The sequence below is a fragment of the Kogia breviceps genome, chromosome X, assembly GCF_026419965.1.
Source record: "Kogia breviceps isolate mKogBre1 chromosome X, mKogBre1 haplotype 1, whole genome shotgun sequence".
NCBI classification, from domain to species: domain Eukaryota; kingdom Metazoa; phylum Chordata; class Mammalia; order Artiodactyla; family Physeteridae; genus Kogia; species Kogia breviceps.
The window spans coordinates 93,021,172-93,048,497 of record NC_081330.1 but is presented as its reverse complement, the minus strand read 5'-3'; the positions used below and the strand labels follow the sequence as shown (position 1 = coordinate 93,048,497).

At 39.3% G+C, this 27,326-nt stretch overlaps 1 protein-coding gene across 6 annotated transcripts; it reads right to left on the bottom strand.

Moving 5' to 3' along the window:
* LOC131748855 (zinc finger protein 182) lies at window positions 1–26,644 on the bottom strand. Of its 6 annotated transcripts, XM_067024145.1 has the most exons (7): window positions 26,538–26,644; window positions 26,138–26,323; window positions 25,187–25,245; window positions 7,580–7,706; window positions 7,173–7,265; window positions 5,748–5,831; window positions 1–2,915 (listed from the first exon to the last, which is right to left on the bottom strand). In XM_067024145.1, exons 3-7 carry the CDS (start codon window positions 25,199–25,201, stop codon window positions 1,285–1,287), a joined length of 1,950 nt encoding a protein of 649 aa, XP_066880246.1. In that variant the 5' UTR covers window positions 25,202–25,245; window positions 26,138–26,323; window positions 26,538–26,644; the 3' UTR covers window positions 1–1,284. The 6 variants fall into 6 exon arrangements, with proteins under 6 accessions (XP_066880246.1, XP_066880243.1, XP_058907190.1 ...); XM_067024142.1 differs by lacking the exon at window positions 5,748–5,831 and having other exon boundaries at window positions 26,522–26,644; XM_059051207.2 differs by lacking the exon at window positions 5,748–5,831 and having other exon boundaries at window positions 7,173–7,268.
* Between the last annotated feature and the right edge of the window lie 682 nt (window positions 26,645–27,326).

Genomic DNA, 27,326 nt, shown 5'->3' with positions numbered 1-27,326 from the left:
TGCTTTTTTAAAAGTTTTATTTTTTAAAAAGGTAGTACATCCACATAGTACAATTCTCAAAATTCTGAAAGGATATACAGTCGTCTCCCTCCCAATTCCTTCCCCAAGCCACCCACTTCCCCTTCCCTTTCCCAGAGGTAATCAGGGTTCCCAGCTTCTCATGTATCTTTCCAGAGATAGTTTATGCATATACACTCAATTATGTATTCACCATTTGTTCTCCCTTTTACTTACAAATGGTAGCATATTATCCTCAGTATCCTGCACCTTGCTTTTCTAATAATGTATATTGGAGGTCATCCCACATCACTACACAAATGGTGTCCAAGTTCTCTTTATCCATTTTTTTTGTGTGTCTACCTAAAAGGTTGCTGTGCGAACATTCCAGGATTTCAGGAGCCACGTGGAAAGCTTCCAATCTTTTGTTTTCACAAACTGCATCACTGAATACCTCTGTGTGTTCATCATTTTGTACATGCATGAGTATATACATTCCTAGAAGTGGAATTGCTGGCTCAAAAGCCATGTACATTTATGGTTTTGATTGCCTTGGAATCATTCCTCATTGAATAAGAGTTTTTCCTGGACTTGTTTGCTGGAAGTTCATGTAAGGGAAGAAATGGGGCCACATTCTAGGCAGATCAGAGTTTTTCTAACTGGAATTACTTTTGCATTTGGTAGGTTTTTCAGACTTGACTTTCCAGAGTCAGTAAATAGGGGTAGCTGTTGGGTTCTTCACAAGAACACTCCCTTCTCTTTCCCCAGCCCCTGCCAACTGCTCCTCTCATGAGTATAGACTACTTTCTGCAAATATGGCTTGTCTGAGCAATTCCTTGTTGAGGCCCCTGCCTTTCTCTCCTGAGACTCCAAATGAGTCTAGGAAATGTCCCATCTGCCCATGCTCTCTGTTACCATTGTTATGTATCTACTTGGTCTTGCACTCAGCCTAAAACTTGGCTAAGAGTCCTTACCAGTGCTATCTCACATCTGCAACCTTGATCACTCCTCTCTAGCCTGTGAAATCTCCTTGCACTGGTGCTTGATTTCCTCTGCCTCTGGCAGCCCTCTCATCAGGGTTTCAGTGATCTCCTAATTTTGTCAGATACAGAGATTACACATCCACTTCTTTTTCTCCTAGTAGCTTTTGGGTGAAGACTGAGATGGAAAGAAAAGAAGGCTGACTTTACTCCCCATATTTAAACCAGAAGTCAGAACATACTTTTAAAATGTTTACTTAAACTGACAAAACTTTCCTTCAGTGAAGATAACTGCATTGTTGACTCTCTAATGTGCAATGAGCTTAGACTTCCGGGTATGGCCTTTCCCATGGGCTTTCTTTCCTGTATGTGTTCTCTGATGTACAATAAGATTTGACTTTTGAGTAAAGGCTTTCCCACATTCTGTACACTTATAGGGTTTCTCTCCAGTATGAGTTCTCTGATGTACAGTGAATGTTGATTTTTCTCTGAAGGCTTTGCCACACTCAGTGCACGCATAGGGTTTCTCTCCTGTGTGTGTTCGCTGATGTATTATGAGCTGTGACTTCTGGCTGAAAGCTTTCCAACATACAGGACATTCATAGGGCTTCTCTCCTGTATGGATTCTCTGATGTATAATGAGCTTCGACTTTTCTCTGAAGGCTTTGCCACATTCATTACATTTATAGGGTTTTTCCTCTGTATGCGTTCTTTGATGTATAATGAGATATGATTTCTGGGAAAATGCTTTTTCACATTCATTGCATTCATAGGGCTTCTCTCCTGTATGACCTCTCTGGTGTAGCATGAGATAGGATTTCTGAGAGAATGCTTTCTCACATTCATTACATTCAAAGGGTTTCTCTCCTGAATGAGTTCTTTGATGTACACCAAGGTTTGACTTTTGGGTGAAGGTTTTCCCACATACATCACATTCATAGGGTTTCTCTCCTGTATGAGTTCGCTGATGCACAATGAGGGTTGACTTCTCATTGAAAGACTTCCCACATTCCGTACATTTATGAGGTTTCTCTCCCGTATGAGTTCTTTGATGTATAATGAGAGTTGACTTATCACTGAAAGTTTTCTTACACTCATTACATTCATGGGGTTTCTTTCCTGTATGAGTACTATGATGTATAATTAGATCCAGCTTCTGTACGAAAGATTCCCCACATTTGGTGCATTCATAAGTTTTTTCTCCTGTGTGGGTTTTCTGATGGACAATGAGGTTTGACTTCTGAGTGAAGGCTTTTCCACATTCGTTACATTCATAAGGTTTCTCTCCCGTATGAGTCCTGTAATGTATAATGACAGTTGACTTTTCTCTGAAGGCTTTTCCACATTCTGGACACTCAAAGGGTCGCTCTCCTGTATGAGTTCTCAGGTGTATAATGAGCTGAGATTTTTGGCTAAAGGCTTTTCCACATTCGGTACATCCAAAAGGTTTCTCTCCTGTATGAGTTCTCCAATGTACAATGAGGTGTGACTTCTTGCTGAAGGTTTTCCTACATGCAGTACATTCAAAGGGTTTCTCTCCATTTTTAATTCTCTGATGTAGACTAAGACCTTTCTTTTGCCTGAGGGTCTTCCCACACTCTTTATATCCATAGGGTTTTACTCCAGGAGTTGTTTTCTCATACTCAGTATGGAAGAATAATTTTGCACATTCATTATCATGTTTCTTTCCTGCAGAGCTTCTACTAAATAAGTCTAAATTATCTACCATATTATATCCAAATGACTCATATTTATGCGGCCTTTGTATTGAAGCAACAAGGTTTGTACTCAGATGAAGTATGTTTCCAAATTCATTATAGTCAAGGCCACTCTTGGTGGTAATTGTTTTCCTGTCAGGGAATCCAACTTGCATCAGATATTTATCTTGGTCATCCTGATGCTGTATCTCAAACTGTTCATCAACCTGGCAGGCTTCTTCTAGAAAGAAGTACAATAAACCATCTTTATACTTTGACATTATGGAATGGACCTTCTTTAGAAACACCCTGCCATATGAAAGCTGATAGTGATATCTCATTTTATGAGTACCTGGAGAGAGAATCACAGCCATCAAATCCTGTTCTTTTACTAAACTCCCACCTGCTAGCCTTTTTGTTACCAAAAACAATCTTACCCTAACATCTCGGACTTTCTTACCTCTATTTTTATTTTTTTATTTTTTTTGTGTGGTATGTGGGCCTCTCACCACTGTGGCCTCTCCTATTGCGGAGCACAGGCTCCAGACGCGCAGGCCCAGCAGCCACGGCTCATGGGCCCAGCCATTCCACGGCACGTGGGATCCTCCCGGAATGGGACATGAACCCACATCCCCTGCATCGGCAAGTGGACTCTCAACCACTGCACCACCAGGGAAGCCCTTACCTCTATTTTTACATCACTCTGGGGATATTATCACCCTTTATTTATCATATGAACTCTTAACTGTTCCTAACTTACACTATTTCCACCTAGACAGAAATACAACACTGTGACTCGTGGACTCAAATTTTACAACAATCCTGAAACCCACATTCTCAGTAAATGAGATAAATATCTAGAATAATTAGCCTTACAAAAACAAAGAAACCTAAATATCTTTGCCCAATTTGGATTCACCTTTGTATTCATCCAAGTTTGCATTCACAGTTCTTCAACACCACCTTCTGCTTCTGTCTATACTAATTCCACTAAAAACTCCATCTATTATTAACTCCAAACCCTTCCTTGTGTTCCATCACTCACATAGCCCAGTCCTCCATATTTTGCTATATTCAGAATCTAGATAACTTTCAAGAAGCAGTTCAGTCTTTTCAAAAAAGCTTAATCTGATCTTCCTCAATAACTTTAACTTTCATTAACTTCTAAAGTAGTCAGTTATCTGTACCACTCATTTAGACAGTTAAAATTGCAAGGCCTTGCCTTTAAAATACCATACTTCATCAATTATAAGATGCATATTATTCCACATTATAAAACCTCTGAATCCAGATTCACCTTACAATCAATGACATGTCATAAATTAATTGGTGGCAAATTTTATTTCTCAGTGGTGTCTTAAAACCAATGGTATCCTGGACAGTAAATACTTTTTGCACATACACTGAATTTTTATTTTTTGTAGTTTAATTTTCTTCTCACATTTTCCTAAACTTTTATATGAAAAATTTCAAACGTACAGAAAAATTGAAAGAAGAGTACAATAACTACTCATATTACCACTTAGATTTAATAACATTTGATAGTAATACTGAATTTTAAAAGGGATCATGCAGCTGTGGCTTCTCTTCCTATGACTTCCTTTCTTTCCATAGTAAAGCACTAGTTCTTAACTGAGAGTGAATATCATCATCATAAGAAAAACTTTTACAAAATACATTTGATGGGACCCAAGCTCCACCAAGGATCTACTGAATCTGGACCTCCTTAGGTGGTTAAGAAGCAATATAGCACATGTGGCTAGGGTCATAAGTTCTCTAGGCCAGGATCAAATCCTGGATCAGACTTTTACATGTTCTGTGACCTTAGGCATATTAGCTAATCTATTTGCATCTTACTTTCACACCTGGAAAACAGGAATTATAACAGTACCCACCGAAATGTAATGTTTATGTACAGCACTTCAAATGTTTACTAGAACAACAACTACCACTACTGCAATACAGCTACTACTATTATGACTGAGTCACTACATTACTATAAAAAGAAGTAAGGACTATCTCAGTATATTTAACATGTTCTTGAATTAACTGAAAAAAGAAGGTGTATAAAAATAAACACAGTAAGCTACCATTTTTCTAAGGAGGAAACAAATATATAAGTATATATTTAAAATAATATAGGCTCATACTATAAAAAACAATGGAAGGATAAATCTTTAAATTTTAATAAATGGTTACCTATGAGGGAAGGAAGGATGGAGAGGGAAAGAGGTTGGACTTCTTTGAATACACCTTGTTTTCTAGATTTGATTTTATTTTCTAGGTTTGATTTTGGAACCAAGTTAATATTTTGCAAATATTTTATATACTCATAAAGCAAAATTGAAAACAAAAGGATTCCCTAATAGTAATAAATACCCCCTCATCTGTATTTCCTAACAACCATGCTAAAAAGTCTTTGATTCTCAATGGCACCAACATGATTACCTCAATTGATTCAACCCATTACACACATTCAGCAGTCTCAGAATATTAACAATATTACCATCAGATGTAAGATAAGATTAATAAATTAAAAACCTTTAAGTCTAGAATTTGATTTGGAAATATACATTTGAATACATGATATGTCTTTCTCTTAAAAATCTTTTTTTACATAGTTCCTAGCTATGCCAATGAAAAGGCCTAGAAACAATTCCCTAACATCCAAATTGTGGTCACAAAACATTATTTACCACTAAAAAGAACCAGGGCTCCTTGGAGAAATGGCTGATTCCAGGGCAGAGAAATGAACTATATAATATGAGCCTGGAACATCTTGTAACAACAGAAAGCAAGGAAGCTACCAAAGACTAGGGACCTAACTTGAAGGGGTTTCCACTGGCCAGAGATAGAGCAGTTTGATTTATAATAAGGATAAGGCAGTGGATCAAAACCTAAAAGTGTTTAAATCCATAAGTCCATAAATGATACTCCAAAAAGACATACTAGGCTTTGAATGATGCTACAAAACCAACTCATTTTGAAAACTGATAAATGGAAAAATACATGTAACTCATATATAACCAAATACAGTTGACCCTTGAACAATGCAGGGGTTAGGGGCACTGACCCTCTGCACAGTTGAAAATCCAATTGTAACTTATAGTTGGCCCTCCATATAGGTAGTTTCTCCTCCTAGTCTGTGGTCCCACATCTGTGGATTTAACCAACCGCAGATCATCTAGCACTGTACCATTACCATTGGAAAACGCATATAAGTGGACTTGCACAGTTCAAACCTGTGTTGTTCAAGGGTCAACTGTAATAGATGGAGGGCAATCCCTCTTTATTGAAGTATTCCAGCTAATCAACAAAGAAGGAAAGTTCTTGACAGAAAAATGCCAACTTACAAATGTAGAAGGAATGATAGAAAATGCACCATTTTTCCAACCATCTTAGTAATAATTGATCCAGGCAAGAATCATCAGTGAACATTAAAACCACTGGGTAAAAACTTTGGAGGAACAGGATATTCACACAGTTTGGCAGTTCCACAAAATGTTAACACAAACAGCTATCACATGGTCTAACAACTCCACTCCTATGTATGTTCTCAAAAGAAATGAAAATGTACATTTCAAAACTTCTACATGAATGTTCATAGCAGCATTATCTATAATACCCAAAAAGTGGAAATAACCTAAATGTCCATCAACAGATGAATGGATAAACAAAATGTGGAATATCCATACAATGAAATATCATTCCGCCATAAAAAGGGATGACACATGCTATAATATGGACAAACCTTGAAAACATGCCAAATGAAAGAAACCAGACATAAAATTCCACATTTTGTATGGTTCCATTTATATGAAATGTCCAGAATAGGCAAAACTATAGAGATAGAAAGTAGATTAGTGCTTGCCGGGGGATGGGGGAACGGAGAGTGACTGATAAGGGATAGGAGTTTCTTTGGAGGGTGATGATAATGTTCTAGAACTAGATAGTGGTGATGGCTAGACAGTATATTCTGTGAATATACTAAACATCCTGAGTTTTTGAGTTTCACTTCAAAAGAGTGAATTTTATTGTATGTTAATTATATCTTAATAAAGCTATTGTTAAAGACAGAATCAAGATACTTTAGGAGAACAAATCTTATAGGAATGTCTAAACTGGATGGAACCAGGTAACCCAATCTGGAATTAGAGCATTAGTGCCTAGGCCTGTGACTCATGTGGGCCTGGCTTCAAATGAGCAGTGGGAGGTAAGAACGATAGAAGTGGCAGGGTGTGGGACCGGGGGATTGTCATTTACAAGACAACTTTATACAGGGAAATGGAGCTGTGCAGAAACTTATCGGTGAGCACCAACTTAAGGAGAGTGGTCTGCTGGGTGTAGGATAGGGAAGGGGGTGTCAGTCTTAGGTGTTCATGTCTCTGTCCTCCAACAACCATTCCTGAGATATTCCTGAAAGTCCTTTCACAGGTCCTCACCCCTGACTGACAAGCTGGGACCTTTTGTCCCCATAGCCTGAGTCAATCCCACTTACCTGGAAAGCTCCAAATTGGGATTTTTCCTTCTGGCAGGCATGGCTCTTCTACCTCCAATTTGAGGATGAGATCTGGTTTGGTAACCTGCTGCCCTGCTAATGAGAAATGACAGTGATACCTCCTTGGTCTTCAGAACCTCTGAGAAAAAGGAAGGTGGAGTTTGGGGCAGTACAAATGATATATCACTTGACACAATGGTCGTGAAACCAATTCACCTGAGTTTTGAGTTCACAAACACCTTGTCAGGAAAGCAAAGGGGGAAAAGGAACTCTGATCCATGGAATTTAATGACAAACTCTTCAATCAGTTCAGAGGCCTTGCAAGTTTCCAAACTTGAGAAAGGAAAGGCATTCTATCGGATAGAATAATCATAAACAGCAAAATTACCTGAGGAAGCCATTCTTACCCACAGAGACCAGGTTGCTGTAGGTCTCCAGCATCACATCTCTGTACAGGTTCCTCTGTGGAGGGTTCAGGTACTGCCACTCCTCCTGGGTGAAATCCACAGCCACATCCTCAAATGTCATGAGTCCCTATAATTGCACATTCTTTTATTCTAATATGCTTACCACTGGGTGATAAGAATGGAATGAATGTAGGGGAACTTCTGACTGGGTTCCGAGTTCATGATGATAATTTAATACAGGATACCTGTCAAATTAGTGACCTACTTTGTGGGAAAAAAATCACAAGTCATGGTAGAGAAACTATTACATTAAATAACAGAATATTTAAGACAATGTGGTATTAACACAAGGATAGACGGATAGACATATAGTCCAGTAGAACTAAAAAGATAATCCAAATATGTATGGACACCTGAGTTATGATAAAGTTGAAACTGCAAAACAGTGGGGACAGGATGATATGTTCAAGTAAATGTGGATGGGTTACCAGATATCTATATGGGGACAAAAATGACATTTAACCCCTTAACTCTCACTATATACAAAAATCTGCTACAGGTAATTTGTAAATCTAATGTGAAAGGTAACACAATGAAGTGTCTGGAAAATAATATAGGAAAATATTTTCATAAGCTTGGGGTAAGGAAAACATTCAAAAACAAGACATGAAAAGCACTACTCATAAAGGAAAAGACATACATGTTACAAGATTAAAAATACAGCAGTGGGCTTCCCTGGTGGCGCAGTGGTTGAGAGTCTGCCTGCCGATGCGGGGGACGCGGGTTCGTGCCCCGGTCCGGGAGGATCCCACATGCCGTGGAGCGGCTGGGCCCGTGAGCCATGGCCGCTGAGCCTGCGCGTCCGTAGCCTGTGCTCCGCAGCGGGAGAGGCCACAACAGTGAGAGGCCCACGTACCAAAAAAAAATACAGCAGTAAAGGCAAGCTATAGATGGGGAGGTTATTGGCAGCTTTCATAAGTGATAAAGCGTTCTGATCTGGAATATATAAAATAACCCCTACAAATCAAAAGAAACATACAAATAACGCAGAAAAATAGACAAGAGATGTGAATAGATACTTCACTAAAAAGAAAAAATAAACATATGGACATATGTTCTATGAACATAAGAAAACATACCCAACCCTGTTAGCACTCAGGTAAATGAAAATTTAAGCCACATTGAGACACCACTTGGCACCCACCAGAAACATTATAATTATATGACTAAAATGCCATAAGATTGTGTTGAAATGGGAACTCGCACATGCTGTTAGTAGGAATGTTAAAAACTGGTATAACTGCTTGGGAAAACAGATTGGCATTATTTACTAAAGGTAATGATTTGCAAACACTATGACCCAGAAATTCTACTCTTAGGTGCACACTTTAGAGAAAATCATGCACATGTGCTCTAGAAAACAATTACAAGGATGTTCACAGAAGCACTATTTCTAATACTAAGTTGTGGGAAAAATCCAAATGTCCCTCAACAATACAGTAGGTAAATTGTGGCACAATCTTTCAAAGGAATACTATGTGGTAATGAAAAGGAATGAACTCCAGCTGCATATCCAACATAGATGAATGTCACAATTGTACTAATGAGCAAAAGAATCCAGCCACAAAAGAGCACATACTGCATGATTCTATTTATATACAGTAAGAGAACAGGCAAGCCTAATCCATGATGTCAGAAGTTAGGAGAGTGATTACCTTTGAGGCTGGTATTGATTGAAAGAGGGCATGAAGGGGGATTTAGGTCATGATTTATGTTATCTTCACTTTGTCCTGGGGGTGGCTCCACAGTATGTTCACTTTGTGATAATTCATCAAGCTGTACACTTATAAACTGTACTTCATGTATGTTATAATTAAAGGTACTTTATATCTTTATACTTAAAATTATTTTTGACAAATGCAAAGGCACTTTGATGGAAAATGGGAGTTCCCATTTCAACAAATGGTGTTGGAACAATTGGATATCCATATGCCAAAAAATAAAAATAAATAACTTCAATTCATACCTCCAACATATATAAAATTAACTCAAAATGGATCACAAACCTAAATGTAAAATCTAAACCTATAAACTTTTTAGAAGAAAATATAAGAGAAAATCTTTTTAACCTTAGGTTTGCCAAGTATTTCTTTGATGTGACACCAAAATTCAAAAGACACTGTTAAAAGAATAAAAAGCCGTGGAACGGGAGAAAATATTTACAAATCATATACCTGACAAAGAAGTTGTATTGAGAATACATAAGAACTATAACTCTTAAAACTGAAAAAAAAGGCAAAAGAGACATACTTTACCAAAGATATATAAATGGGAAATAAGCACATACAAAGAGGCTCAACACCATTAGCCATGAGGAAACTACAAATCAAAACCACAATGAGCTACCACTACATACATATTAGAATGGGAAAAGAAACTGACAATGCCAAGCGCTGGTGATGTGGAACAACTAACTGGAAGTCTCATTTATCATAGATAGGGATGCAAATGGAACAGCCACTTTGGAACAGTTTTCTAGTTTCTTATGAAGTTAAGCATATACTCCCATAGGACCTGCAATCCCACTCGTAGGTATATTTACCCAAGTGGAAAGAAAACTTATGTAAACCCAAAAACCTGTACATGAACATTTATATAGCAGGTATATTTGTAATCACCAAAGTATGGAAACAACCCAAATGTTTTTCAACCAGTGAGTGAAAAACAAACTGTAATCTATACAATGTAATACTAACTCAACAATAAAACTGAAAAAACTAATGATACATGCAACAACATGGGTGAACCTCAAATGTATTATGCTAAGTGAAAGAAGCCAAACTCAACAAGTTTCGTACTGTATTATTCCATTTATATAACATAGGAAAGGCAAAACTATAGAGACCAAAAATATATCAGTGATTACAAGGGGCCAGGGTGCGGCAAGGGGTTGACTACAAAGGGGAAATACAATTGACCCTTGACAACACAGATTGACAATCTGACAACACAGATTTGAACTACATGGGTCCATTTATATGCAGATTTCTTTCAGTAAATATATTGGAAAAATTTTTGGAGATTTTCAACAATTTGAAAAAACTCACAGATGAATTACATAGCCTAGAAATATTGAAAATATTAAGAAAAATTTAGGAATGTCATGAAAGCATAAAATATATGTAGATACTATTCTATCCTTAACATAGGCATATGGTGATATTTATATAAAATTAATAATGTGTTAGTTTTCCTACTATTTTATAACTTTGCTTTCAAAGAATTTTATTACTGTACAGTATGCCCTTCTCTCTCATAATTGGAGAAACTGCTTATCAGCCTATCATCACAGGTAAGTGGGTTTTTAAAAAATGTAACAATGTTTCCAATACTGCATTATGAATATGACTGTAATACTGTATGCCATAAAATTATATAACAATTCATTCATTAGTATATAGGCTAAGCTACCATGAAGCAATGATATCGACTACACTATGCTACCATAAAGCAATCATATTGCTGCTTATTCATTATCAATGTATGAATCATTATAACTGTAAATAAATATGAATTTCTTTTTCACATTATCTTTTCATTGTTGATGTCATGTTAATAATCTGTATAACATCTACAGTATTTTGTATCATATAAGACAATATTAATGTAGGTACTCACAGACGTGATTCATCTTGTAAACAGACGACACAAACTTAAGTATTGACAAATACAATGCAGTACTGAACATGTATTTTCTCTTCCTTATGATTTTCTTAATGACATTTCCTTATCTCTAGCTTACTTTAAGAATACAGTATTTAATACACATAACATATAAAATATGTGTTAATAGACTGTTTATGTTATTGGTAAAGCTTCTGGTCAACACTAGGCTATTAGCAGTTAAATTTTGGCGGAGTCCAAAGTTATACGTAAATGTTCAACTGTGCAGGGAGCTGGAACCACTAACCCCTGAGTTGTCCAAGGGTCAACTGTATTGGGAGGCGATAGAACTGTTCTATATCTTCATTGTGGCAGTGTCAAAACTTGCAGAGTTTGCCAAAAGATGCAGAACTGTACACTGAAGGCCTATTTTACTGTATACAGATTATACCTTAATTTTTTATTCAAAAAATTAAGGATCTTCCAGGTAATTTAGAATAACTTCACCTGTTAAAGGTGAAGTAGTTAAATCCAAATCTCTTCACATATCCTCCAAAAAACTGTACAGATCAATATGAAGAACAAATAAAACTACACATAACCTATACCTTCAGTATAACTTATAATAGAAAATAGAGAGTACTATACACATTTCTAATTACCTATAATTGAAAAACAAATACCAAATTCCAGCTCAGCTGGCTTTCAAATTATTGCCACAAACCTTTCTGGAGTGTGAGAAGGGTATGAAGAAAACAGTCAAGAGAACAGAGAGGGGATCAGAGAACCTAAGAATGAGCTGAAATCAAAGCTTAGAAAGAGAAAATCTACCATAAGTAAAAAAATTAAAAATGGGCTAGATCAATCACAGCACTAGCTATAAGAAAGGTATATGGGACCCAAGGTGGCAGTCACAAAAAAGCATCGCCTCCAAGGGAGCAGATGTTAAAAAGGAATGAGGAAGAACCATGTGGAGATTGGGTTGTAAAGGGGAAAAGCTAGAGGGGGAAATTGAAGGTCATGTGAGACAAAAAATGACCTAAACAAACTAAAACAAGTCAGAGCACACACAAGTGGCCCCTCCACAGTGCCAAAAGAAAAGTCTCCATTAAGGGAACTGCAGTTTGCCTCACTGACAAAAGAGGGGGCTCTTGAGCCAAGAATCGTGCAAGTCACCACAACCTCTAACACTGTCCTTAAATAGATGAAAACAGTGTGCATCCATTCAAAGCTTCTTTGAGAACAAGAGAAAATGAGAAAATATTTCAGGTGATAAGAAATTCACCCCACAATGGCATTAGCAAAATGACAGAGTAGGCAGCTCCCAGCCCTTAGCTTCTCTCCCACTACCACCCCAAAAATAAAAATTTAAAAACAAGCAGAAAAGTGTCAGAACCAACTTTGTCAAAACTCTGGAAAACAAAGGTTTGCAGTAACCACATGGAATCAAGAAAAAGGCAACTTAAAAGACATCAGGAAAATTTCATGGCATCTTTACTTGCCCCTCTCCTAAGGGACAGCAGTCTTGAAGCAGCGGCAGCCAATGTTCCCCATGTGGGACCCCCAACCCCTAATTCTAAAGGAAGCAGAGCAGACCTTATTCACAAATTAGTGTGTGTCTGTTCTAACCTGTCTGGGGCTACCAGAAAGACTGATGCAAGGTGCTCCTCTCTGTTTCACCTAACTCTGAACTCAGGCCAGAAAGCAGTAGGCATTGCTCTTAAAGGCTGCAAGGCAAACTAACAACCCAGAGATGCCTGAGGCAAAAGATTACAGTCCAGACAGACAACAGACTGCCTAAGGCCTGAGAGGAAATACTGGGGGGGTGGGATTCTTTGGGAAAGTAGGACATTCAAAAGCACCCATGTAGGGGCTTCCCTGGTGGCACAGTGGTTGAGAGTCCGCCTGACGATGCAGGGGACACGGGTTCGTGCCCCAGTCCGGGAAGATCCCACATGCTGCGGAGCGGCTGGGCCCGTGAGCCATGGCCGCTGAGCCTGTGCGTCAGGAGCCTGTGCTCCGCAACAGGAGAGGCCACAACAGTGAGAGGCCTGCGTATCGAAGAAAAAACAAAAAAACAAAAAAAAGCACCCATGGACAGGGGAATGTAGAAAGCCACACATGCCCAGGATAAGACTCATGCTCACAAGAGACCTTAGAAGACTCTAACTGCTCTAATTCTTCCTGAGCATAGAAAAATGAAAAGCTTCCAAATTTATACAAGAACTGAGTATAAATTTGACACATAAACTCATTTAAGGTTGTACAAAATAGGAAAATGCAGACTAATCTCACTTATGAACAACAGTGCAAAAAATCCTAATTAAAATACAGTTAACCCTTGAACAACATGGGGGTTAATCTACGTATAACTTATAGTCAGCCCTCCATATCAGTGGTTTTCCACATCTGTGGATTCACCAAACATGGACTGTGTAGTACTGCAGTATTTACTACTGAAAAACATGCACATATAAGTGGACCCGAACAGTTCAAAGCCATGTTGTCCAAGGGTCAACTGTATAAGCAAAAAGAATAGATCCACATTAAGACAATAATACATCATAACCAATTAAAATTTATTCCAGGCATACAATGATAGTTCAATATTAGAAGATTCATTAACATAAATCACCATTAAACAGACCTAAAGAGAAAACTTACATGATTAATATAATTAATATAAGAAATGCTGATACAAAAATATTGAAACAGAATTCAATAACCAATCCCGATTAAAAAAACAGTAAAGATTAGAATAAATGGTAATTTCCTTAAAATAACCAGATAGGAAGGAAGGGAGGGAGGGAGGGAGGGAGGGAGGAAGGGAGGAAGGAAGGAAGGAAGGAAGGAAGGACAGAAGTATGTTTTACATAGGGGCCTTGAGTCACCATGAATAGCATAACGATGTAATTTTAGGTGGGGGCTGGCCACACCAGAAAGACCGACCAAATGTTTTAGGGTGGGGGCTTTGGTTCACTCCCAGAGGGGCTGGAGACAGACAGCAGCCACATGGACAATCATGCCTATAAAATGAAGCCCTAATTAAAAACTCTGGGGGACTTCCCTGGTGGTCCAAAGGCTAAGACTCTGCGCTCCCAATGCAGGGGACCCAGGTTCGATCACTGGTCTGGGAACTAGATCCCACATGCCGCAACTAAAGATCCTGCAGGCTGCAACTAAAAGATCCTGCATGTGGCAATAAAGATCCTGAGTGCCACAACTAAGACCCGGTGCAGCCAAAATAAATAAATAAGTAAATATTTACCCCCCCAAAAAAAAACCTCTGAACACCGAGGCTTGCAAGAGCTTCCCTCGTTGACAGAACTCCATGTGTACTATCACACATCAATGCCAACCACACAAAGTCATGCACCCTGACTCCATGGGAAGAGAAAAATGGAAGTTCCATGTCTGGTACTTTCTGGGGCTCTGCCCTATGTACTTCTTCCCTTGGCAGGTTCCAATCTGTATCCTTTCCCTGTAACAAGCCATAACCATGAGTATAACAGCTTTCAGTGAGTTCTGTGAGTCCCTCCAGTGAACTGTCAAACCTAAGGGTGACCTTGGGGACAACCTAAACTTGTAATTGGTGTCAGAAGTGAGGGTGGTCTCTTATCGGGACAGTTCCCTCTAACTTCAGAGTTGTCCAACTCTTCAGAGATAGAATGATAGAAAGTCACAAACATGTAGTTATCCCTAAGTTAATTTATAAATTTAATGTGATCTCAATTTAAAAAACAAGCTTTTTAATGGTACTAAACAAGGTAGTACTAAAGATCGTATCAAAAATAAATGTGCAACAATAGCTAGAAAAAGTCTGGAAAAGAAACACTGTGGGGCTTCCCTGGTGGCGCAGTGGTTGAGAGTCCGCCTGCCGATGCAGGGGACGCGGGTTCGTGCCCCGCTCCAGGAAGACCCCACATGCCGTGGAGCGGCTGGGCCCGTGAGCCATGGCCGCTGAGCCTGTGCGTCTGGAGCCTGTGCTCCGCAACGGGAGAGGCCACAACAGTGAGAGGCCCGCGTACTGCAAAAAAAAAAAAGAAAGAAAGAAAAAAAAAAAAGAAAAACTGTGAGGAAGGGAGTAGCCCTACCAGATACCAGAACATACTCTGATACAGGCATTCTCTCAAAGCACAGGGTGAAAGACCCACTTTTTAATAAATGGTGCTGGGTCAACTGGAGAGTAATTTGGGAAAGGCTAAATTGGATCCATACCTCATTACATACACAAGTATACTGTGCTTTGTGACCACCTAGAGGGGTGGGATAGGGAGGGTGGGAGGGAGGGTGACAAAAGAGGGAAGAGTTATGGGAACATATGTATATGTATAACTGATTCACTTTGTTGTAAAGGAGAAACTAACACACTATTGTAAAACAGTTATACTCAAATAAAGATGTTTAAAAAAAAAGAAACACCAAATGGATCAGGGGGCTAAATGTAAAAAACTGAAACCAAACAAAGTACTAGAAGAAAGCATGGGTGAATGTCCATATAACCTGAATGGAGGGAAAGACTTTCTAACTACGAATAAAAATTCAGATGTAATAAAAGATTAATAAATACAACCACAAAAATATAAAAACGCTTTGGCAAGTCCAAAGACATAAGTCCAAAGACAAATGACAAACCAGTGGGGGAAATCTGTTGCAACATATATCACAAATAAAGATTGCTATAACATATATCACAGATAAAGATTAATATCCTTAATATATAAAGAACTCTTAAAAATCAAAGGGAAAAGAACAAATATGTGATAGAAAATTAGACAAAAAACATAAGACAATTAACAAGAGATATAAAAATGGCTCTTATAGATATTTTATTTATTTTTTGGCTGCACTGCAAGCTTGCAGGATCTTAGTTCCCCAACTAGGAACTGAACCTGGGGCCATGGCAGTGAAAGCACTGAGTCCTAACCACTGGATCACCAGGAAACTCCTGTAAATGGATCTTAAATATATGAAATTACATTCAATTTTACTCATAATAATATTAATGCTAATTAAAACTATACAGAGATACCATTTCTTACCTAGCAGATTGGAAAAACTTAAAAGCCAGAAAATATACTCTGTTGGTACAGCCATAGAGAAACAGGTACTATCACACATTGTTGGTGGGAATGTTAAACAGTACAACTCTTATGGAAGGGAATTTAGCAATATCTAATAAATTGTGTTTACCCTTTGACCCATCAATGCCACTTGTAGGAATTTACATAGAAGATATACTTACACAAAAAGGAAACAACTTATGCACAATATATTTCATTCCAGCATTATTCTTAATTGCAAAATACTGAAACAACCAAACTTCACATGTACATAGAAGAATGGTTGAACAAACTTGTACATCCACCAATAGAATACTATACAGCTATAAAAATGAACGAGTCACAGAAACAGAACAATCCAAAGCTCGTATGAAATCACAAAAGACCCTGAATAGACAAAGCAATCTTGAGAAAGGACAACAAAGGTGGCGGCATCACACACCTTAATTTCAAACTATATTACAAAGCTATAGTAATCAAAATAGTATGGTACTTGCATAAAAACAGAACATAGATCAATGGAACAGAATAGAAGGCCCAGAAATAATCCCATGCATAAACGGTCAATTAATTTATGACAAAGGGGCCAAGACTATACAATGTGGAAAAGACAGCCTCTTCAATAAATTCTAAAATAAACTGTGTTGGGAAAACTGGACAGCCACATGGAAAAGAATGAAACTGGAGCACTATCTTATACTACGTGCAAAAATCAACTCAAAATGGATTAAAGACTTGAACATAAGACCCCCAAACCATAAAATTCCTAGAATAAAACATAGGTAGTAAGCTCCTTGACACTAGTCTCGGTAATGATTTTTTTTGGATCTGACACCAAAAGCAAGGCAATGAAAGCAAAACTCAACAAATAGGACTACATAAAAAATAAAGAGCTTCAGTACAGCAAAGGAATCCATCAACAAAATGAAAAGGCAACCTACCAGAGAGGAGAAAACATCTGCAAATCATATAATGATAAGGGGTTAATATCCAAAATATATAAAGAACTCACACAACTCAGTATCAAAAAAACAAACAACCCAATTAAAAAATAAGCAGAGGACCTGAATAGACATTTTTCCAAATAATACATACAGATAGCCAACAGGCATATTAAAAGATGCACTAATCATCAGAGAAATGCAAATCAAAACTACAATGAGCTATCATCTCACACCTGTCAGAATGGCCATTATCAAAGAGACAAGCAATAGCAAGTGTCAGCAAGGATGTGGAGAAAAGGGAATCCTTGTGCACTGTTAGTGAGAAAGTAAATTGGTGCAGCCATTAGGGAAAACAGTATAGAGGTTCTTCAAAAAATTAAAAATAGAATTATCATATGATCCAGCAATTCCACTTCTGGGTATTTATTCAAAAGGAAACAAAAACACTGACTGGAAAAGATATATGCACCTCCATGTTCACTGCAGCATTATTTACAATAGCCAAGACATGGACTCAACCTAAGTGTCCATGGATGGAACAACGGATTAAGAAAATGTGATACATACAAACACACACACACACACACACACACACACACACACACACACACACAATGGAATATTATTCAGTCATAAAAAAGGAAGGAAATCTTTACATTTGTGACAATATGGATGGACCTTTAGGGCATTATGCTAAGTGAAATAAGTCAGAGAAAGATAAACACCATATGATCTCACTTATATGTGGAATCTAAAAAAACAAACAAACAAACAAAAGAACCCTCATAAATACAAAGAACAGATTGGTGGTTGCCAGAGCCAGGTGGTGGAGAGGGGGGGTAGACAAAATAGGTAAAGGGGGTCAAAAGGTACAAACTTCCAGTTATAAATAAGTCCTAGGGATGTAATGCACAGCATGGTGACTACAGTTAATAATACTGTATCATATATATAAAAGTTGCTAACAGAATAAATCTTAAAAGTTCTCATCACAAGAAAAAACGTGTAACTGTGTGATGATGGATGTTAACTAGACTTACTGTGGTGATCACTTTGCAATATACACAAATATCAAATAATTGTGTTGTACACCTGAAGCTGATATAATGTCATATGTCAATTATATCTCAATTTAAATAAAATGACTGAGGACAATATTTGTAAACATACATGGAGCAATTTCTAGGTTACATTATTAAGGGGAAAAAGCAAAGTGCAAAAGACTCTATAAATAAAGTATACTACCTTTTTGAGTAAGAAAGAAGGGGAAATTTTTTAAATATACCTTTATCTGCTTCTTTTAAAAAGAAACACTATAAGCATAAATCAGAAGCTAACAAGATTGGTTATCTCCCTGGGGGGGTGGGATAGGGAGGGTGGGAGAGAGGGTGATGCAAGAGGGAGGAGATGTGGGAGCATGTGTGTATGTATAACTGATTTAGTTTGTTGTAGAGGGAAAACTAACACACTATTGTAAAACAATTATACTCCAATAAAGATGTTAAAAAAAAAAAAAAAAAAAAAAAAAAAAAAAAAAAAAAAAAAAAGATTGGTTATCTCCAAGGTAGAGTGAGAATGGGGCAGAAGGTACAGGGGAGAGGTGACAACTATGTGTATATATTTCTGTATAGTTTTGTCTCTTCAAATCATATTAACATTTTACATATAAAGAATAAAATTAAATCAACAAAAATGGAAAGAAAGAAAATCTAAAATGGAATACAAACAGAAAAAATGAACCTAACTGTATACCAAATAAATAACATAAGCACACTAGATAGGAAAAAAAACAAAAGGAAAAATTAATTCAAGTAACTTCTAAACAGAGTACATTTGATTACATGTCCTCAGTATAAAAGGCATGCAAACAAATCATGTACTGTACTCAATAGGTTGATTTTTCACAGATGTGGGTGCAGGAATTCTGATTCTACTTTCTGTATATTGTAAGACTGAGCAAATGAGTCAATATATTGATGCTAGGATCCAGTGCTCTCACTGTTGGTGAAGGCAGATGCAAATATGGAATGAGAGAGGTCTAAGAAGATTCCTGGGATATTGTATGAATTCCAGGTATGTGTGTGTGTATATAGAGACACATACATACATACACAGACATATAAATAGAGACACACACACAGAGTTCACTGAAAGGGCCTAGACGTAATGACGCCCAGCAGAAATGAGCACAACCAGCACCCAGATTTTGATTTCTATAAATAATTATTTACTAACAGGAACCAGTGCTCCTTGAAGAAATGGCTGATTCTAGGCCTGGGGTAGGGAAAGTAAAAGATGGAGGCTGGAACATCTTATTATGTCGAAACTAAGGAAGTGCTCAGAAAATTATCAGGATGTAACAAAAGGACACAAAAGCCAGCTTAAAGGGGCTCCCACTGGATAACTCAGGGACAAGTGAACAGCAAAATAAACAGTGACAGTAATGAATTATAATCCACTGAAAAAAATTAAAATCCATAAAAATAAAAATTATGTATTACTGATATAAATAAATAAGAAGAGGAAGCCCCACCTGCTAACACCATCACTTACCCTGGGCATTAGGATACCAACATGTGAATTTTGGGGGCACACAAATATCCAGACCATAGCAAAGGTCAACAAACAAAAACCAATCATATTTCTATATACTGGCAATGAATACTCGCAATTGAAATTTTAAAAACAAAACCATTTACAATGGCTTAAAAAATGAAACATGCCATGTTGTTATGGAGTGAACTGTGTCCCCCCCCTAAAATTCTTAAGTTGATGCCCAAACCCCCAATGTGACTGATTTGGAAATGGGGCCTTTAAGAAGGTAATTAAGGTTAAATGAAGCCATAAGAGTAGGGCCTAATCCAACAGGACTGGTGTCCTTCTAAAAATAGGAAGAAACACCAGAGCTCCCTCTCACTCTGCAGATGCACAAAGGAAAGACTGTGTGAGGACAGTGAGAAGGCAGCCATCTACGAGGAAGAAAGTTCTCACCAGAAACCAACCCTGATCTGGGACTTCCAGCCTCCAGAACCGTGAGAAAATAAATTTCTGTTGTTTAAGCTACTCAGTCTGTGGCGTTTTATGGCAGCCTGAGCAGACTAATACACAATGTATATGCCCTGTATGTTGAAAATTACAAAATGTTGATGATATCAATAAAAGATCGAAATAAATGGAGAGACATACTGTGTTCATAGACTGGAAGACACAACATAATAAAGATGTCAATTCTCCCCCAATTGATCTATAGGTTTAACTCAATTCCTATCAAAATCCTAGCAAGGGGACTTCCCTGATGGCACAGAGGTTAAGAATCCACCTGCCAATGCAGGGGCACAGGTTCAAGCCCTGGTCCAGGAAGATCCCACATGCCGCGGAGCAACTAAGCCTGTGTGCCAAAACTACTGAGCCCGCGTGCTGCAACTACTGAAGCCCACACGCCTAGAGCCTGTGCTCCGCAACGAGAGCCACCACAATGAGAAGCCCGCGCACCACAACAGAGTAGCCCCTGCTCGCCACAACTAGAGAAAGCCCGTGCAATGAAGACCCAATGCAGCCAAAAAAAATTAATTAAATTATTCTAAAACTGATATATAATGACAAAGGCAAAGGAACAAGAATAGCCAAAAATTTTTGAAAAAGTAGAATAAAGTTGGAGAAATCATACTACCTGATTTCAAGACTTACCATAAAGCTGCAGTAATGAAGACAGTGTGGTACTGGCAGAGGGTTAGATACACAGATCAATATAACAGAAGAGAGTCGAGAAACAGACCCCATAAATATGGCCTACTGATTTTTGACAAACCATAAAATCAATTCAATGGAGAAAAGATGGTCCTTTCAACAAATGGGGTTAGAACAAATAGAAATCCGTTTGCAAAATTATGAACCACGGGCTTCCCTGGTGGCGCACTTGTTGAGAGCAGGCGACATCGGTTCGTGCCCTGGTCCGGGAAGATCCCACATGCCGCGGAGCGCCTGGGCCCGTGAGCCATGGCTGCTGAGCCTGCGCGTCTGGAGCCTGTGCTCCACAATGGGAGAGGCCACAACAGTGAGAGGCCCGCGTACCACAAAAAAAAATGAACCACGACCTAATCCTTACACCTTACATAAAAATTAATGCAAAATGGGGACTTCCCTGGTGGCTCAGTGGTTGAGAGTCCGCCTGCCAATGCAGGGGACATGGGTTCATGCCCTGGTCCGGGAAGATCCCACATGCTGCAGAGCGGCTGGGCCCGTGAGCCATGGCTGCTGAGCCTGCACATCTGGAACCTGTGGTCCGCAAGGGGAGAGGCCACGACAGTGAGAGGCCCGGGTACCGAAAAAAAAAATTTATGCAAAATGGATCTTAGGTCTAAATGTAAACCTAAAACTGTTAAAACTTATAGGAGAAAATCTTCATGACCTAGGGTGATACTGTGATTTATAAGAAATATATTTTTGGTCTTAGCTCCCAATTTCTGGCAGAAAGAGCTCCTGAAACCCTTTGAGTTTCTTAAGTGAGGAAAGCAATAAAGGTGTCTTTTGTTATGTTAATGAGATGACTTTGGGACCCCCACCTAAGGAGAGGGAGCTGGTTGACAGGAGAACCAACCACGTGATTAGAAGGTTGTAACTTTTAGTCCTGCCCCCCAACCTCGGGGAAGGGGCCAGGGGCCAGAAGTTGAATCAAAAGCCAATTACCAAATAAATAAATAAATAACAACACCAATGAGTTAATCAATCATGCCTATGTAATGAAGTCTCCATAAAAACCCAAAAGGACTGGGTTCAGACAGCTTCTGAATTGGTAGACACATGGAGGTGCTAGGAGAGTGACACACCTGGACCTAGAGAGGGTATGGAAGCTCCACGCCTCTTCCCATATACTTTGTCCTTACACATCTCTTCCATCTGCATGTTCATCTGTATCCGTTATCTTATCCTTTAATAAACTGGGAAACGTGTTTCCCTGAGTTCTGTGAGACAGTCTAGCAAATTAGTCGAACTCAAAGAGGGGGTTGTTGGAAGCTTCAATCAATAGCTGGTTGGTCAGAAGCACAAGTGATAAGCACTGGGCTTTTGACTGGCATCTTAAGTTGGGAGGTGGGGGCGGTCTTGTGGAACTGAGCCCTTAACCTGTGGGATCTGACACAACCTCCAGGTAGATAGTGTCAGAATTAAGTTGTAGAACACCCAGCTGGTGTCACAGAGAATTGCTTGTTCTGGGGGGAAACCTCCACACATTTGGTGACCAAAGTATCAGAAGTGAAGCATTCTGTGTGAGAGTAAAGGAAGATTCACAGGAGTGACACAGTATGAAAGAACTGGGGTTTTCTCTACATAGGAGGTAGAAGACTAGAGGTTTTCCATTTCACCTAGTGTTAGGCAAAGAGTTCTTAGACCTGACACCAAAAGCACAACACATAAAGGAAATGGTTTATAAATTGGACATTTTCAAAGTTAAAAATTCTTGCTCTGTGAACAACACTATTAAATGAAAAGACAAGCTACACACTTGGAGAAAATATTTACAAACCATGGATCTGACACAGGACTTGTACACAGAATATATAAAGAACTCTCAAAACTCAGTAGTGATTGGGCTTCCCTGGTGGCACAGAGGTTAAGAATCCGCCTGCCAATGCAGGGGACACGGGTTCGATACCTGGTCCAGGAAGATCCCACATGCCTCAGAGCAACTAAGCCCGTGTGCCACAACTACTGAGCCTGCGCTCTACAGCCCTCAAGCCACAACTACTGAGCCCACATGCCACAACTACTGAAGCCTGCGCACCTAGAGCCTCTGCTCTGCAACAAGAGAACCACTGCAATGAGAAGCCCACACACTGCAACGAAGAGTAGCCCCAGCTCGCCACAACTAGAGAAAGCCCACTCACAGCAACGAAGACCCAACACAGCCAAAAATAAATAAATTAATTAATTTTTTAAAAACTCAATAGTGATAAAACAAACAATCCAATTTAAAAATGGGCAGAAGACCTGATTGGACACTTCACCAAAGAGGATATGTAAAAAGTAAATAAGCATATATAAAGATATTCAACATCATTGGCCATTAGGGCAATGCAAATTAAAGCCATCATAAGATAACACTACACAACAGAATGAGTAAAACTAAAAACGCAGTTGATCCTTGAACAACATGGGTTTGAGCTGCATGGGTCCACTTATACATGGAGGTTTTTCAATAAATGCATATTACAGTACTACACGATCTGCAAGTTAGTTGGAAACACACATACAGAGGGCCGATTGTAGGTGGATTTTCAACTACTGGGGGAATCAGTGCCCCTAACCCCAGCGTTGTTCAAGTGTCAACTGTATTGACAATGCCAAGTGCTGGCAAAAATGTGAAGCAATTGGAATTCTAATACATTACTGGTAGAAATGAAAAATAATTCAACCATCCTAGAAAACAATTTGGCAGACTCCTAAAAAGTTAAGCCATACACTTACCATATGACCCAGCAACCCAATATTTACTCTAGAGAAATGAAAACATTTGTTCACACAAAAACCTGTGTATGAATGTTTAAAGTAGTTCTACTCACAACTGCCAAAAACTGAAAATAATTCAAATGTCTTTCAACAGGAGAATGGATAAATAAGCTGCGGTACATCTACATCATGGAATGCCACTCAGCAATAAAAAGGAAAGAACGATGGACACACGCAACTTGGCTGAATCTCCAGGGAATCATACTGATTGAAAAAAAAAATCCAATCTCAAAAGGTTACAGACTATGTGATTTGATTTATATCACATTCTTGAAATGGCAAAATTCTAGAAATGGAGAACAGATCAGTAATTGCTAGAAGTCTAGGCATAGGGTGAGGGGGGGAAAGGGATGGATGTGGCTATAAAAGGGTAACATAAGGGATCCTTGTGGTGATGGAACTGTGTCTTAACCATATCAATGTGAATATCCTGGTTGTGACATTGTGCTATAATTTTGCAAGATGCTACCATTGATGAAAACTGGGTAAAGGATACTGAGATCTCTCTGTATTATTTTTACAACTGCATGTCAATCAATTGTTGCAAAAGAAAGTTTAATTTGAAAAGAGGAAAGCTATATACTGTATGATACCATTTATATGACATTCTTGAAGAGATAAAACTCTAGTGACACAGAACAGGTCTGTGGTTGCCTGAGGTTACAGGGAGGGGAGTATATGACTAAAAGGGGTTGCATGAGGCAGGTTTTCGCGGGATGAAACTATTCTCTATCCCACAGATTAGTTATAACAATCTACACAGGTGTTAACATTTATCGACCTGGACAACAAAATCAATTTTACAGTACACTAATTTTAAAAATAAAAAACGTTTAAGTGAAAGAAAAAAGATGGTGGGCTGTGAGTGCCTGCAGGACTTTGTCTCTGGCCAAATGAGAATCAAAAGTCCAACTGAGAAAATTACTTCAGCAAAATCATTTGGAAGACAAACAAATTCCCTAAGATATTTCATTCCCAAATTACATCTAGATATTACGTCTCCAGCTCACTGAAGAATGCTATAAGGAATATCTGCAGGAAACCAGAGACTGCATTTATCATTAGGCTGTGATTGAAGACAATTCCACCATCCACATGAAGATTCAGCAAAGAAATGGCTTGAAAGGCAATTGCAGGAAAACTTTACTTCCCTGAGGGATTGATGCGTTCTCTCCTTGATGAGTAAAGTGAGCCAGATTACCTCTGGCTGCCAGAGGCTCAAAGGGAAATTTGCAACTCAACTAATATTGTATAGCGTGTGACTGTCTGTTGCCCTAAATCATTTGTCTACATTCTAATCTGGCCTTGCTGCTGTCTCATTTTCCCTGATTCTAACGCTTATTTATAAATAATTTTCTCTTTTATGCCTGAGATTCCTACATCGCTCATCACATTCATGGTAAAATAAAAGAAGGAACAGACAATATCCTTACCTGGGGTTTGGCCATTTCCTGCTCTTCTTGGGAAAAGACAGAGATGTGTGAAGCCTGAGCTAAAAGAGTGGAGAAGTGGAGAGTATATGAGAGACCCCATCAGGCTTCCAGTGCCCAGAATTATCTGCCTAGAAATCCCCTCACAAGAAGCTGCTCTGTGGAAGTTTGGGCGACCAGTGGTTTTAACAACCACTTGTGTATTCTTGAGTCTTTTCCTCATGTGAACATCTAACACAAAAGGTTTTCTTCTATATATACTTGTGTACTGACTCAGAAATTGTATTTCTAGGTATTTTCCTTAATGAAATAATGCATCATAATTTCTCTGTAAGTACCTTCATCTCAGCATTGACTTTAACAATACCAAACTTAAACGATCCTCTATGACCCATGATATGGGATTAATAAGGAAATACATGGGATAAAATTCTATGTAGCTACTGAAAATAATGTTGTATGGTACTGTACACTTATTATCTGTGTATTTTCTGTATATATATCTAAATTACAAGTTTTTTAAATGTTACAGAATGAATGTTCTTTAAACTGAATCACAGTAACTTCTAAATGAAAAAAAAGGCAGGTTATCAAACTTCAGGAACCCATTTTAAAACCATACGTTAAATGTTTAAAAATGCATATCCCTTATACACACTAAAAAGTGTCTAAAGAATGAACATTTAAACAGAGGGGGCTAAAATTAGTTCTCTTTTATTTTCTTCTCTATTTTCTAATCAATCTATAATGCAAATGTGTTACTTACGTGTTAAATGCCAAACAAAACCCCACTGAACTTTAACACTACTATTCCCAGGCGTTTTAAGCCCGGCACCCCCGCCCCCGCCAGATCTCACAACACCAGACCCTGCCCACCCCTCCCAAGCCCCAGGCTCTGCGCGAGGCCCCTAATCAGGTGAGTTCTCTCTGGTGCCTCTTCTTGCTTCTCCTCACCTCACTGGGGACGTCTTGCCCAGGAGCCAGAAGGAAGCCTTCGGGTGCAGATTCACTTCAGCTGGAGCATTCACACAAGGCCCCTACCTCGGGGCTCGGGCAAGGGGAGAGGAACAGAGGGAGAGGCGGGGGCGCCTAAGGAGGAGCTTGAGGGGTGCGTATGAACCCTTAGCGCAGGTCACTGTGCTGGAAAATGTGTAAAAGTCAACGTTTAATATGCCCCATTCAACCCCGAATAGCCCCATAACTTTGTCTACCATTGAGCCCACAAACCCTCATTCGCTGACCTCTCGGTCCACCCCACAACCTCCCACATCAGTGACCCCCCAAAACCCGCTTCATTCGTCCCCCAGAACTCCCCATCACTCAGCCCATCACCCCTACCACTCGCCCCCTCAACCTCTCTCTCGACACAGATTTTGTGCTCGCTGCAGAGGAGACCGTTACGAAAACTGGCCCCAGAAGCACTTCCGCTTTGGGACCAACTCTGGCTCCGCAGCCCACAGGGCTGCAGCGGCCGGGTGTGCGCACGCTCAGTGGGGGCTTTGAGCCCGCGTACACCAATAGTCAACTTGGGACCCCCTCCCGCCTGCCGGACGCGAAAGCGACGGGCTGCGGCGCAGGCGCAGAGTGGAGATGGCCGCTCCGGTGACGTCACTGCTCTGAAACGATGGCCGCGCCCACTGCGTCTCTTCCCTTCGAGGGCGGCAGTGTAGAACAGGTGCTTACTTTGATATGTGGAGGCCGTCATTCCTAAAACTCCAAAGATAGGTTTCCTTATGGAGGGAGGGGAAGGGCCCAATTAAGGAGAATGCTAGCAGGCGGGAATTTAATGTCTTGAATCTGGAGGGCAGTATCGGGTTTGCAGGTGTAACTGAATAGGAAGTCGGGATGCGTGGCCGAATTGCTCAGCATGCACAAAGGCTAGGAGGTAGGGAGAGGTCACTGGCTCCATCCAGTGGCTAAGGCTGGGAGTTTACAGACTAGCGTTTGAAGGACGGTGTGCAGACAAACAAGAAGCTGAAGAATAAGTAAATGGCCACCTAGTACACACACACACCGGGATGAAGGGGATGTGTTAAGTAGTGGCTGACAATGTTGTTGTCTCAGGATGGGCAGGGACGATCTCCTTTTGTCGGGGGTGACAGTTACGCTGATCAAAAGGAGCCGGCCACACAAATATTTGAAG

Coding starts and splice junctions, on each gene's coding strand:
- LOC131748855 (XM_067024145.1), bottom strand. Junction 7,266..7,579: donor CAGCAACCTGGTCTCTGTGG/GTAAGAATGGCT, acceptor TCTCATTAGCAG/GGCAGCAGGTTACCAAACCA. Junction 5,832..7,172: donor CCCAATTTGGAGCTTTCCAG/GTAAGTGGGATT, acceptor TTAAATCCACAG/ATGTGGGACCACAGACTAGG.